At 49.1% G+C, this 13,256-nt stretch overlaps 1 protein-coding gene across 1 annotated transcript in view; it reads left to right on the top strand.

Moving 5' to 3' along the window:
- The window catches only part of SCTR (secretin receptor), a 94,987-nt gene that overhangs the window by 77,052 nt on the left and 4,679 nt on the right, over positions 1–13,256 (top strand). Inside the window, exons 9-12 of the mRNA XM_077779609.1 lie at positions 5,279–5,339; positions 6,773–6,842; positions 10,150–10,241; positions 11,689–11,815. Coding sequence (XP_077635735.1) covers positions 5,279–5,339; positions 6,773–6,842; positions 10,150–10,241; positions 11,689–11,815 — 350 coding nt within the window. The remainder of the gene's footprint in view (positions 1–5,278; positions 5,340–6,772; positions 6,843–10,149; positions 10,242–11,688; positions 11,816–13,256) is intronic.

Genomic DNA, 13,256 nt, shown 5'->3' with positions numbered 1-13,256 from the left:
GTGGAATATTGGGGGGGGGGGGAGGGTTCCTTCCAGAAGATGTTTCCTACGCCATATTCTCCCCCACATTGTTGCACTCATGCTGTACGGAGAATTTTGAATCTTGCTTCTTTCCACTTGCATGGAAGCGTGCTCTGTATCATTCCGCCTCAGCCATAAACATTTTTAACTAGTCTGTGGACATATTTAACTCAATACCTATGATTGGGACATTCAGGTTGTTTCTGATTTTCCACTATTGTAGATTACACAGCGATGAATGCTTTTATGGGCAAAGCGCATTTCCATGCGCAATATGGAATCTTAGAACTAGGATCACTCAGTTGGAAGGAGTGAACATTTATGATGTTTTTAATGCTTCTCCAACACTTTTACTTTTCTCAAGGTGCTGGGGTGTCAGTCTGTGACTGGAAAAGGGTGACCCCTCTGGCTTTTATGGGGATGAACCAAGCTCGCACTCACTGAGCTGGTGGTTCTCCAAGTGAAGCCAGTATCGGAGTCACATGGAGGGCGTGTCAAACCCAGCTGGCTGGACCCCACGCCCTCTCCTCTGAGCCAGTTGGCCTTGGGTATAGCCAGAAGCTCTGTACTTCTAACGAGTCCCCAAATGACTCTGATACTGTTAGTCTGGGGACCACACTGAGAACCTAACTCAAGGCATTACTGCTTCTCCCACTTTCTACCAACTCTGTTAAAGGTGGAAGACCACGAACAGGTAGCCCTTCAGAGCCCCTGTTCTTTGCCGAAAACACTCAATATTGAGGCGGGAATTTTTTTTTAATGTTTATTTATTTTTGAGAGAGACAATGCAAATGGGGAAGAGGCAGAGAGAGAGGGAGATGAGATCCGAAGCAGGCTCCACACTGACAACATAGAGCCCAATGTGGGCTCGAACCCACAGTCTGCAAGATCGTGATCGGAGTTGAAGTTAGACGCTCAATAGACTGAGCCACCCAGGCACCCAGTGCCTTCCCTAAAGCAGGGAATTTTTTTCTTAATATTCTTTTTATTACAGTCATGCACATACCTGGTTTAAGGACTTAAATAGGGTGAAAGAAAGCAGTCTCCTGCCCCCACTTCTGCTCCCCAGAGGTAACACCCTCGAATTCCTTAGCTGGCCCTTCTAATGTTCACTGTTGTGTTTCTGAACAAGAGTCTGCTATTTCCTGATTTGTCCATCTGAGGCATTACTGTTTGACTCCTTATGATGGAAAGTAAGGATATAACATTCTCCAGCCACCACCTCCATCCTGCCATTAGGTTTTTAATTTTTGGCTAAGTTCTAGTCAACATACATATCATTATGTCTATGTAAGTGTTGTTTATTGCCGAGCCAAGGTGTGAACTAATGGTTTTACTTCTAATATTTAACCTTTTGTTTCTCACAGAGTCACTTTTTGTTTAAATTTATTTATTTTTGAGAGAGAGCATGAGCAGGGGAGGGGCAAAGAGAGAGAGGGAGAGATAGAATCCCAAGCAGGCTCCATACTGTCAGTACAGAGACTGATCTGGGTCTCGAACTCACTAAACATGAGATCGTGACCTAAGCCAAAACTAAGAGTTAGACCCTTAGCGGACTGAGCCACCCAGGTGCCCCTTCATGGAGTCACTTTTAATTGATTGTTTTATGTCGCTGTTGTTAATTCCCCTGAATTCTCCAACAAAACCGGAAAAGCCTCTAATTCCAAATCAGCCAATGCCCACAGGAGATCTATAGTTCCTCTTGGTTTGGTTTCTTCGTGCTGGGTTAGTTTCCTAGGGGTTTGCCGTAACAAATTACCACAAATTTTGTGGCTTAAAACAATAGACATTTATTCTTTCACAGTTCTGGAGGCCGGAAGTTCAAAACCTAGGTTCTGGCAGGGCAGATTCCTTCTAAAATGCTCCTTGCCTCTCTTCTAGCTTCTGACTGTTGCTGATAGTCCTTGGCATTTTTTTTTTTTTTGGCTGGTGGCTGCATCATTGCAATTTCTGTCTCCGTCATTATGTGGCCTTCTTCCCTCTATGTGTCCTTTCTCTCTGTGTCTCTCATGGCCTCCTTACAAGGAGGCCAGTCATATTATTAGGGCACAGTATGACTGGCATCCTCATACGTATGACCTCTTCTTTTTTTTAAGTTTTTTAAACATTCATTTATTTTTGAGAGACAGAGCATGAACAAGGGAGGAGCACTGAATCCGAAGCAGGCCCCGGTCTCTGAGCGGTCAGCACAGAGCCCAACCCGGGGCTCGAACTCACAGACCACAAGAGCATGACCTGAGCCGAAGTCAGACGCTCAACCAACTGAGCACGCGGCCCCGCCCCCCCAACTCCCCACGTATGACCTCTGCTTAACTTATTATACCTACAAAGACCTTATTTCCAAGTAAGGTCACACTCCAAAGTTCTGGGTAGTTATGAAGTTAGGAAGGATGCTCTTCCACCCAATGGACCCAGGAGTGTTCTTTCTAGAGCCTTCTGTGCTATTGGGGTTGGTTGTTCCCTAGACTGACTCCACTCTCTTACCCTCATGCTGAGAAGTTCCTTCATTTTCCCCTACAAATCCTATTCCTTTATTTCATGTCTCCTCTCTGGGCTCTGCTCCCTGGTTGTGCTGGGGCATACGTGCCAATGCGTCTCTAACACAGAGTGCGTGCAAAGCACATGTTTTGGCACTGCATATCTGAAAATATCTTTTTCAACTTTCATATCTAATTTGTGGGTTTGGGAGGCATGGAAATTAGGTTGAAAAATCATTTCCCTCCAGAATTTTGGAGACCTTCTGTTTGGGCATCTGGTGTTACAGGATGTACCGTATTATTGTTTCCCGAGCATTTTTACTCAATGTAAGCTACAGGATCCTCTCTCTGTCCCCCGTGTTTTGAAATGCCATCGGGATGTGCCCCCACGAGAGCTGCTTTCCTCCTTTTTGTTGACATCCGGCACCCCTTTCATCTGGACACTCACACCCTTCATTGCCTGGACAACGTTCTTACAGCACCTATTTGATTTCTTTGCCTTTGGTTTTTATCCTCTCTTTCTGAACCTTTTAATCAGATGTCCCACGTCCTGCAACTGACCTCTGATGTTCTCATTTCTTCCCTCCGGCTTTTCATTACATGCCTTTTGTGTCCTGCTTTCTGGGCGATTCTTGGTCTTTATCTTCCAACCCATCTGTGGGTTTCTTTAATCTTAGTTATCATATAGTCGATTTCCAAGCCCTCTTCCCTGTTCTTGGAATGCTCCCAGTTTCCAGCTTCCTGTTTGGGTCTTGCAGAGGTAATCTTTTATCTCTCCGATGCTATTCCTTAGAGCTGTTTTGTTCAAGTTCCTTGGCTGCCTGCATGGTCTGTTTCCTTTGAGTTCCTTCTCTCTGATTGTTTTGGTCCCTGTCCTCCAGGTAATCTGCTTTCCTCAGACGTTGGTGACCTTGACTGTTTAAGAATGAGTCACTTCGGGGGTGCCTGGGTGGCTCAGTCCGTTAAGCGTCCGACTTCAGCTCGGGTCGCCATCTTGCGGTTCGTGAGTTCGAGCCCCACGTCGGGCTCTGTGCTGACAGCTCGGAGCCTGCTTTGGATTCTGTGTCTCCCTCTCTTCTGCCCCTCCCCCACTTGACTCTCAAAAAATAAATAAACATTAAAAAAAAAAAAAGAATGAGTCACTTCGGGGGCACCTGGGTGGCTCAGTCTGTTAAGTGTCTCAGCCAGTGGTGCTCAACACTGACAGCCCAGAGCCAGCTTGGGATTCTCTGTCTCCCTCTCTCTCTGCCCCTCCCTTGCTTGCATACTTTCTAAATAAATAAATAAATGAACTTAAAAAAAAACAAAAACAAAAAAGAAAGGGGCGCCTGAGTAGCTCAGTTGGTTAAGCGTCCGACTTCAGTTCTGGTCATGATATCGCAGTTTGTGAGCTCGAGCCCCGTGTCAGGCTTTGTGCTGACAGCTCAGAGCCTGGAACCTGCTTTGGATTCTGTGTCTCCCTCTCTCTCTGACCCTCCCCTGCTCATGTTCTGTCTCTCCCAATAAATAAATAAATAAATAAATATAAAAAAGAAGAGTGAGTCACTTGAGAGCTGACTGAAGGGCCTGTGTGTGGGGTGGGTGGGGGGTGTATTTCACATGTCTCTGGGAGACTGCCCGGAAGGTGGCCTCTGTGTTGGGGGGGTCCCAGCATCACCATCTGTGGGCCCTTTGTCTGGGGCTGTTTGATTCCTCCAGAAAAAAACTCCTTTGATCTCTTCCCTGGGCTGGAGGTGCGTGTAGAGGGCTGGAGCTAGAGTATAAACCTGGCCTCTGGAAGTCTGAAAATGGAGCAGCCTGGGGGCGTGGCTCTCACTGTTCAAGTGCAGACAAGCCTATCCATCAGAGATAGAATGAGCCAGGGCACCTGGGTGGCTCAGTTGGTTTTCAAAAATCATCTGACTTGTGATTTCAGCTCAGGTCACGGTCTCACAGTTTGTGGGATGGAGCCTCGAGTCACGCAGCCTGCTTGGGATTCTCTCTCCACCCCTCCCCCTTGCTCTCTCTCAAAATAAATAAACTTGAAATAGAATGAGCCACACATATAACCTAAATTTTTTAGGAGCACCTGGGTGGCTCTGTTGGTTAAGCGTCCAACTTGGCTCTGGTCATGATCTCGTGGTTTGGGGGTTCAAGCCCTGCATCGGGCATCCCTGCTTGGGATTCTCTCTCTGTCCCTCTCTCTCTGCCCCTCCCCCACTCTCTCTCTCAAAATAAGCTTAAACAATAAATAAATAAAATTCTCTGGTAGTCACAGTAAACGCAGTAAAAAGAAACAGGTGAAATTAATCTTAATCTATTTAACCCGGTGTAAAAAGATTGTCACTTCAACATATGTTTAATATAAAAAAACGAACACATTTCACATCCTTTTATTCCTACTAAATCTTCAAAATCTGGTGTCCCTCACTTAATAGCACATCTCCACTGGGACCAGCCACATGTCAAGTATTCACTAGCAAGGTGTGGCCGGTGGCCCCTGCACAGGACACCACAGGTGTAGACTGTCACTCCACCCCTCTTCCCAGCAGGGGCCCTCGTGAGTCTGGCCCATGAGCCTCTGAGCCCCTCGTGGCCTTCAAGATCCCCAGGAATCTGCCTCAGTTCCCAGGGCATCCCCGCCGCCGTTGAGGCACGAAGCTACCCATTTGCACAGGGTTTCCAAGGGGGCTCCCATGCCCCTGTTCACAGCTGGGCTGGGACAACTGTCCCCGTACCCGTGTGGGTGTTAACAGCTGAGTCCCCTCTCTCCTGCCCCTGCCTTTATTTTTATTCTGCAGGTTCCCCAGCTGTTTTTGTTGCTTCGTGGGCCATCAGCAGGCACTTTCTGGAAGACGTTGGGTAAGTGTCTGCAGGAGAGGTAACGAGTGTGTATTCAAACAGGACGGACACTGGTTGGGAGCTGTGTAGGCGAGGCCTGTTTTCCACACCGGGGGCCACAGGCGAGTTCTCTGGGGTGCTGGGCTGGTGCGAGCTTGTAGATGGGCTGCGGCCTTCGCCGCCCCTGCACCCTCCCTGCCTGCTCCCTCCCTGCCTGCCCTGTGGGCTCCGTGGGAAGGGCAGGTGCTGCTCTGTAAAGAAGCTCTGGGCCAAGCCAGCTTTTCCTTCCTCCTGGTTCTTCCCCGCTCTGGTCCTGCCTCCCCCCNGGAGTTTGAGAGTCCAGCAGAGGAAGGGCCAGGAGCAGCAGTCGCATTGCCGGCTCCCCACAGGGACATGAGATCTAGTCTTGTTCTCTCGAGATGCCAGGTGCTAAGGACGGAGGTAAGCCCAGGAGGGCCTACTGGGAAGGAGGCACGTGGAAAGAAGCCTTGAAAGAAGCTGGAAAAGGGGCGCCTAGGTGGCTCAGTTGGTTAAGGGCCCGACTTCGGCTCAGGTCATGATCTCATGGTCCATGGGTTCGAGCCCCGGGTCAGGCTCTGTGCTGACAGCTAGCTCAGAGCCTGGAGCCTGCTTTTGATTGTGTCTCCCTCTCTCTCTGCCTCTCCCCTGCTTGTGCTGTGTCTCTCAAAAATAAATAAACATTAAAATTTTTTTTTAAAAAAGAAAGGAAAGAAAGAAGGTGGGAGGAAGTGAGGCAGTGACAGAGCCTCTCAGAGGCAGTTTCTCTTCGGGATACCGACCTACCCAGGCCAGTGTGCCTGTTAGGTTGGATGAGGCTTACAAATGCTTTGCAATCCAAATACGGCCCAACATAATTGTTTCAAAGAATTATTTTAATTGGGTGAATTTTATTTTTTTAAAAAATCTGGATTTTTAGCTTCTTTGGAAAGCATGAGAAGTTCTACCAACGTTTCTCATTTTTCCTTGCGGCAAAAATCAGCTGGAGGAGCCTTGTGGCTCCTGAGGCCATGCACATGCTCTCCCATTTGCCAAGGACCCACTCCACATCTAACATGCCAGGGTCCTGTGGTCACATGTGAGTCATCCAGCCACTTTGCTCACTGAGGTCACCTGCCTGCCGTAGTGAGCAGTCGAGAGTTTGTCACCGTGCTAGCTTTGGGACCTGGGATCTTCTGGCTCTCAAGTCCCATCCACGTCTGCTGCCCCAGACACTGACTGGGTGTGCATGGAGACGGGGGGCGGGGGTGCTTCGTCAGCCTCAGAAGCGCTCCTGGGCCTCAGCAGAGGGTCAGTTCTGATAGTGCCTGGTGCCCAGCCTGTCATACTCAGGGTCACCAGCGTGGGCCGTTCATACGAAAGCCTCTTCAGAGGGCTAGTCCTTCCAGGTTGGCTCAGCCCTCCAGGCTTAACGATGCCCGGCTGTCCCTCCACAGGTGCTGGGACATCAACGCCAACGCATCCATCTGGTGGGTCATCCGAGGGCCTGTGATCCTCTCCATCCTGGTGAGCGGCCATCTTCCTGAGCTGGGCTCTGGTGGGAGAGAAGGGAGCAGTGACCGGCCTGGACACAAGGCTCCCTTCAGCTGAGGAAAGCTGAGTGAGGCGTGGTCTTGGCCTTCGCGGTGCCAGTGGGAGGTTGGGGAGGAGATACAGGAGTGACTAAGGATGGGGAGCCCCAAGGGTCCCAACCGGGCTGCCCTCCAGAACCCCCTGGGAGCTGTTGAACAACCCTTTTGGCCAGGGCGCCTGGGTTCCGCAGTCGCTGTGCATCTGACTCGATTTCAGCTCAGGTCATGATCTCACGGGCTGTGAGCTGGAGCCCTGCGTCAGGCGCCACTCTGACAGGCAAAGCCAGCTCGGGATTCTCTCTCCCCGGGTCTGTCTCTGTCCCTCTCCCCATCTTTCTCTCAAAGTAAATCAACAAACATTAAAAATATATATATATTGACAGCCAGAGGTTCTGCTCTCCTTCTGGGGAGTGGCCTGGGCACTAGTCTCTGGTTCAAGTTCTCAAGTGCTTCTCCGCTGCAGTCGGGGTTGGGAGCCCTGGAGCTGAGTCCCCACTGGCTGGCTGATGACCTTTTAGGGGCAGTTGGGAGAAGGAACCATCTCATAACTGCCTTTTTTTTTTTTAACATTAAAACAAATTTTTTTTGAAGTGGGGGGAGGGGCAGCGAGAGGGAGAGAGAGGTTGACAGCAGGGAGCCCAAAGCGGGGCTCAAACTCACAAACTGTGAGATCGTGACCTGAGCTAACGTCATAGACTCAACCGACTGAGCCACCCAGGTGCCCCTTTTGAACATGTTTTTAATGTTTGTTTATTTATTTCAAGAGAGAAAGCGAGTGCACCTGTGTGAGCAGGGAAGGGGAAGAGAGAGAGAGAGGGAGAGAAAGAATCCCAAGCAGGCTCCATGCCGTCAGCACAGAGCCCTACACGGGGCTTGATCCCACGACTGTGAGATCAGGACCTGAACCAAAACCAAGAGTCGGATGCCTAACCGACTGAGCCACCTAGATGTGCCCCCCCCCCTTTTTTTAAATAATAGAATTCATGTAAAAGGAAAAGTTGGAAGATCAAAAATGTGTATTTTCCAAAGGGAATAAAGTCACACATACTTTGAGCACCTAGATGCACACTATGGATACGCATGTGCTTTTCTTTCCTTTTTCTTTGAGCACACATACTTTTCTCAAAATGCTTAATATAGTTTTGTAATCTAGTTTGTTTTTTCACTTAGCAAGAGACATGAGGTGTCCTGTGGCCCTTGAAATTATCTAATCAACTGGTGTGCTCTGACTGTGTCATATTCCCCCAGGAAGGCATTTCCTCATTTAGTTAGGCCAGTTTCCTTGCTAGAATTCTGAGAGCCTGCTAGCCCAGCCCAGGAGAGCCCCAGCAGAGGGACAGTGGGCCCCGGTGTCCTGGCAGAGCTCATGGGACTGTGGTCTCTCTAGTGATTGAGGGATGATGTTTGGTGGGCACTCCTGATGCGAAGTACCTCCCAACAAGGGTGCCTGGGTGGCTCAGTTGGAAGACCACGGGACTAGGGTGACTGGGTAGCTTACTTGGTTAAGCGTCCGAATTCGGCTCAGGTTGTGATCTCACAGTTTGTGGGTTCAAGCCCCGCGTTGAGCTCTGTGCTGACAGCTCAGAGCCTGCAGCCTGCGTCAGATTCTGTGTCTCCCTCTCTCTCTGTCCCTCCCCGCCCTCATGCTCTGTCTCTATCAAAAATCAATCAACATTAAAAAAAATAACATAAAAAGGTTTATCTTAAAAAGGAAAAAAAAAGGAAGAGCTGTGATTCTCAGGGTCATGAGTTTGAGCCCCAGATTGGGTGCAAAGATTACTTAAGTAAGAACTTAAAACTCCCAACCAGTTGGTCACGGGACCTGGGATTCCAGTATTTAGTACTCATTCTTGGGATCTTAAAGATTTTTTTTTCTGCCTTCCAGTGCTCCCTCTTAAATTAAGTCCAACTATAAGACAAAAAAAAAGGGGGGGGATAGCCTTTATTCATTTACCCCATGCGTAGCCAGCTCTGAGCAAGATGCATAACCAGCAAGCTGAGAAGCATGTTCCTGAAGAAGCAGCTAGGCAGGGCCAGGCCCCCAGTCCTGGTCTTCCAACCAGCATGCACCCACCCCCCCAGGCCCCGGGCTGTTTGTGTGACTATGAGGGTGCCCGGCTGGGCAATTCCAAGGATCCCTGCTTCTGTAAATGGGGCTGGAGCCAGTAGGTGGGTGAGAGAGGAGGCGAGTTACCACCATGAAGGCAACTTTAGAACATTCTGGCACTGGGCAAGGGACCCCCAAAGGAAATAAACAGACTACATTCCTGTCCTTTAGGAAGTTGTGATTGGATTGGCAGATAAGTGGACACACACAAGTTTGAGAGACGCATGCGCTTGTCCTCTTTCTGGTGCTCACCCCGTAACATGGTCCCTAACTACAGTGTATTAGGAAAGAGAGGTGATCAAGGGTGGCTTCCTGGAGTCAGTGATTGAACTGCAAAGTGATGCTGTAAAGCTCCGAAACAGTGGTTCTCAAAGTAGGATCCCCAGGCAGTAGCTTCTGCATCACTTGGGAGCTTGTTAAACACGCAGATTCTTGAGGACCCCCCCACCCCAGATTTACTGATTTATAACCTCTGGGCAGAGGGACCCCAGCTCCCATCCCCAGGCCATACCCTAAACCTTAGGGACCTCTGCTGGCAGGGCACCTGAGTGGCTCAGTTGTTAAGCATCTGAGTCTTGGTTTCAGTTCAGGTCATGATCTCATGGTTCGTAAGTTCGAACTCCACATCGGGCTCTGCGCTGACAGTGCAGAAGCTATTTGGGTTTCTTCCTCCCCCCGCCCCCGCCCCGCTCCTCCCCTGCTTGAGCTCTCTCTCTAAAAATAAATAGACCTTAAAACAACAGAAACAAAACCTCTGCTGGAAGAAAGCCTTGCTACTCAAAGTGTAGTCGAGGACCGGCTTCGGCATTCTCTGGAGCTTGATAGAAATAGAGACTTTCAGGTCACCTGAAACCTTCCTGTTAAAGTCTCCAGAGTTTTAAGTGCACTCCCAGTGTGAATAATCCCTGATGCAATGAGCAGACCTCAGAGCCCCAGCAGCCTGGGGGTAGGCGTGGGTGCAGGGGTCAGTCATCACCTCCCGTAGGTTTGCTCCACCAGGACCCTGGGGCAGGGGAGGTGGGCGGCGCGCAGTGATGCAATCCCGTCGTGGTCCTTCTCTACCCTCAGGTCCAGGGGTCAGGGTCTGGAGAGGTGGCAATCACCTTCAGCCCCACCTCTGTCTTGTGTTTTACAGATTAATTTCATCCTTTTTATAAACATTCTAAGAATCCTGATGAGAAAACTTAGAACCCAAGAGACAAGAGGCAATGAAGTGAACCATTATAAGTAAGTAGAGGGCAAAGACCAAGAGGCCCTCTCAGTCAGCAGGTATTTCCTGAGTGCCTATTGTTTACCCAAGGGGATCCAGTTCCAAGGAGGTTACAAATGTAAATAGGAATGGGGGCAGGGTGGGGGTGCAACGGGTCCTTTGTGCAGCCTGAAACAGCTGCCCCAGTGCTGGGTTGATAAGAAATCTCTCCGGATCCCAGGAAGCAGAGATCTGTGCTTGGGGCAATGCTAGGGAGTCTCCTGATGGGTTTTGGGGACCCAACTTCAAGGACATTGATATAGATCTGTGTATTTTTCAAGGGAGAATGGCTTTCACCAGATTTTCAAGATATGTGATCCCCAAATACTCTTAAAACCTTTATGACTTAAAGGGAGACGCCCGTACCAGTTTGCTAGGTCTACCATAACTATAACCTACACTGAATGGCTTCAAGAAGAGAAATGTATTTACTCCATTCTGGAGGCTGGAACCCCAAGATCAGGGTGCCGGCAGGTTTGATTTCTTCTGAGGCCCCTCTCCTTACCTTGTAGGTGGCTGCCTTGTCCCTGGTCCTTGGTGTCTCTCCCTCTTCTTATAAGACAGCAGTTGATTGGACTAAGGTCCCACCCTAACAGCCTCATTTTAACACAGTCACCTCTTTTTAGGTCCTGTCTGCAAGGAGCAAGAGGTATTTCTGAGGTCCTGGCAGTTAGGGCTTCAGTTTATGAGTTTGGCCTGGGGAGACAGAATTCAGCACAGAACAGTTAAAGACAAGTCACTGTCCAACAAGGGCTTTCTCTGTGAGGTTCCGAGCTTTGCGAATCTGGCTGTGACCCGGCTCACTTGGTGACAGATTCTCCAGGACGTCTTTAGAGCCGTGGGCTCTGAAGTAAGGTGGAGCCGGAGATTGGAGATTCGGGATAAAGCTGCCCGATAAAATCCAGGATGGCCAGTTCAGTTTGGATTTTGGATAAACAACAAATAATGTTTTGGTACTTGCTCCAAAAAAACATTATCCACTGTTTATCTGAAATTCAAATTGAGCTGGCATCCTGCATTTTTATTTGCTAAACTGAGCAACCCTGATCTGAGAAGAAAAGAACTTCTTCTTATAGGTATTTATTATCAAAAAAAAAAAAAGAAAGAAAAAGAAAAAGAAAAAAGAAAAGAAAGAAAGAATGCTGGCTTTGTGAATCATGTGTTAGATAACACATGCACATAACCTATAAATAATAAAGTTGTTCAGGTGGATACATGTCCAAATTTTATATACTGACGGGGTGCATGTCCAGAAATTTTGGGGACTGGCCATGGGAGCTAGATAGTCTCCAGAATAAAAAGTCGAACCACAAAGGTCCTGGGGCACATCCGCCAGCCTCGGGCAAGTCAGGCAGGCTGGGTATGTGGAGCTGCACCCTAGGGGCAGGGGGCAGGAAGGCAGCGGGTCTGGGTCTGTGTCTGCAGGCGCCTGGCCAAGTCCACCCTCCTGCTGATCCCCCTCTTCGGAGTCCACTACATCATCTTCGCCTTCTCCCCAGAGGACGCCATGGAGGTCCAGCTGTTCTTTGAATTGGCCCTTGGCTCGTTCCAGGTAAGTTTCAGGGAACTGTGACTTTCGGGAGTTCTCTGTTTCCTCGGAGGGAAGTGGAAGCCACGGAGACAGCAAGCTAGGTCTCCCCCAGAAGGGTCCAGCAGGGGGGCTTGGGGATGCCTCGTCTGGCAGACATGCAAGAGAAGCCAGGCAGGACCTCAGTGTGCTGTGGGACCCAAGTCCCCCACCAGTCAGATGGGGGTGGGAGGTAAAACTAAGGAGAGAGACAGACTCCCCGGAAGATGAAACGGAAAATGACCCTATGCTACATCGCACACCTCTCCCCAGTTTCTATGTAGTCAGATGTAGTCAAAATAGCCTTAGTGCTGAGGGCTGTGGCATTGTGGGAACGAGGGAGGGGGCATCGAAGAGAAGCATTGTGGGAATGGGGAAGGGGAATCTGAAAGAGAATAAAATCTTCGTCTTCATACTGGGAAGTCCATAAAAAGTGGCCCAAGCTGAAAAATCCAAAAGTAGCAGCATCAGCATTTTCTTGAGAATTCCAAGTAGTTGCCTCTGAGGAACAGGAAATGGGGGCAGGGGTGTGAGGAGACTGCTGTCATTTTGCGACAGGAATCATTTGACTCTTGGAAACTTGCGTGCGTACACAACTTATTAAGAATGAAACCCAACCTTAAAAATCAAAAGAGAAGAAAAGTGAGGGAAGAAATCACCCACCTACTCGTTCAAGGAGATGTTGTGAGGCTTAAAAACAAAACAAAACAGTAAACGTGTTTAGACAGAAGAACTCTTAACATGAATCCCAAATTTCACAGTGTTGTTTTGCTTACTCACTCATAGCGGTCTCCTTCCAAAAATACGATATAGCTTTCAGGAAAACCATTTGGAGGCCAAAAACAAAAACAAAATTGAGTTCATACAGAGAAGCAAAATCAATAGGGTGCTAGGAAGGTGGGAGAGCTTGGAGCTTCCCAGTAGCCAGAGCAAAAACAGAAACACGATCTGTTCTAAGATTTATAATCTCCATAATGGAAACAAGCAAATTCCCAGGAAAAGCCTAGAGATCATAGGCTTTGGGGCCTGAGAGAAACTTCTCCCAGTGGATTGCCCTAAAGAAGCAAGACTGATAATCCTGTTCCCTTATTCCCTGAGTTCAGTTCAGGGTGGGTAAGGCCAGGGTCACCCTCCTATCACTTTCAGGTTCCGGGAAGGACATATCACTGGGCACACATTACCTGAGCAGTCAGGTCTTCTCCTAACACTACCTTCAGACCCCGCCCCAGGGCTGTCCCCTCTGCCCAGAGCTCCCTGCTGGTGCCCCAGGCCTCCAGAGAACTCAGCCTCTGAGGGAATCCATGTTCTTTGGTTCTCTGCCCAGAGCTTTCATGTGCACCTGCTCCTGTAACGTTCGGGAAGGCTGGGCTCACAGTGGCCCATTTAGCAGGTGGGGGATTCCGGGTCCACATGGGTGGAAGGCCTT

Source organism: Crocuta crocuta, unplaced genomic scaffold, assembly GCF_008692635.1.
Source record: "Crocuta crocuta isolate KB4526 unplaced genomic scaffold, BGI_CrCroc_1.0 scaffold18, whole genome shotgun sequence".
Classification (NCBI taxonomy): domain Eukaryota; kingdom Metazoa; phylum Chordata; class Mammalia; order Carnivora; family Hyaenidae; genus Crocuta; species Crocuta crocuta.
The sequence above is the reverse complement of the archived record's forward strand: the minus strand, read 5'-3'. Positions and strand labels throughout refer to the sequence as shown.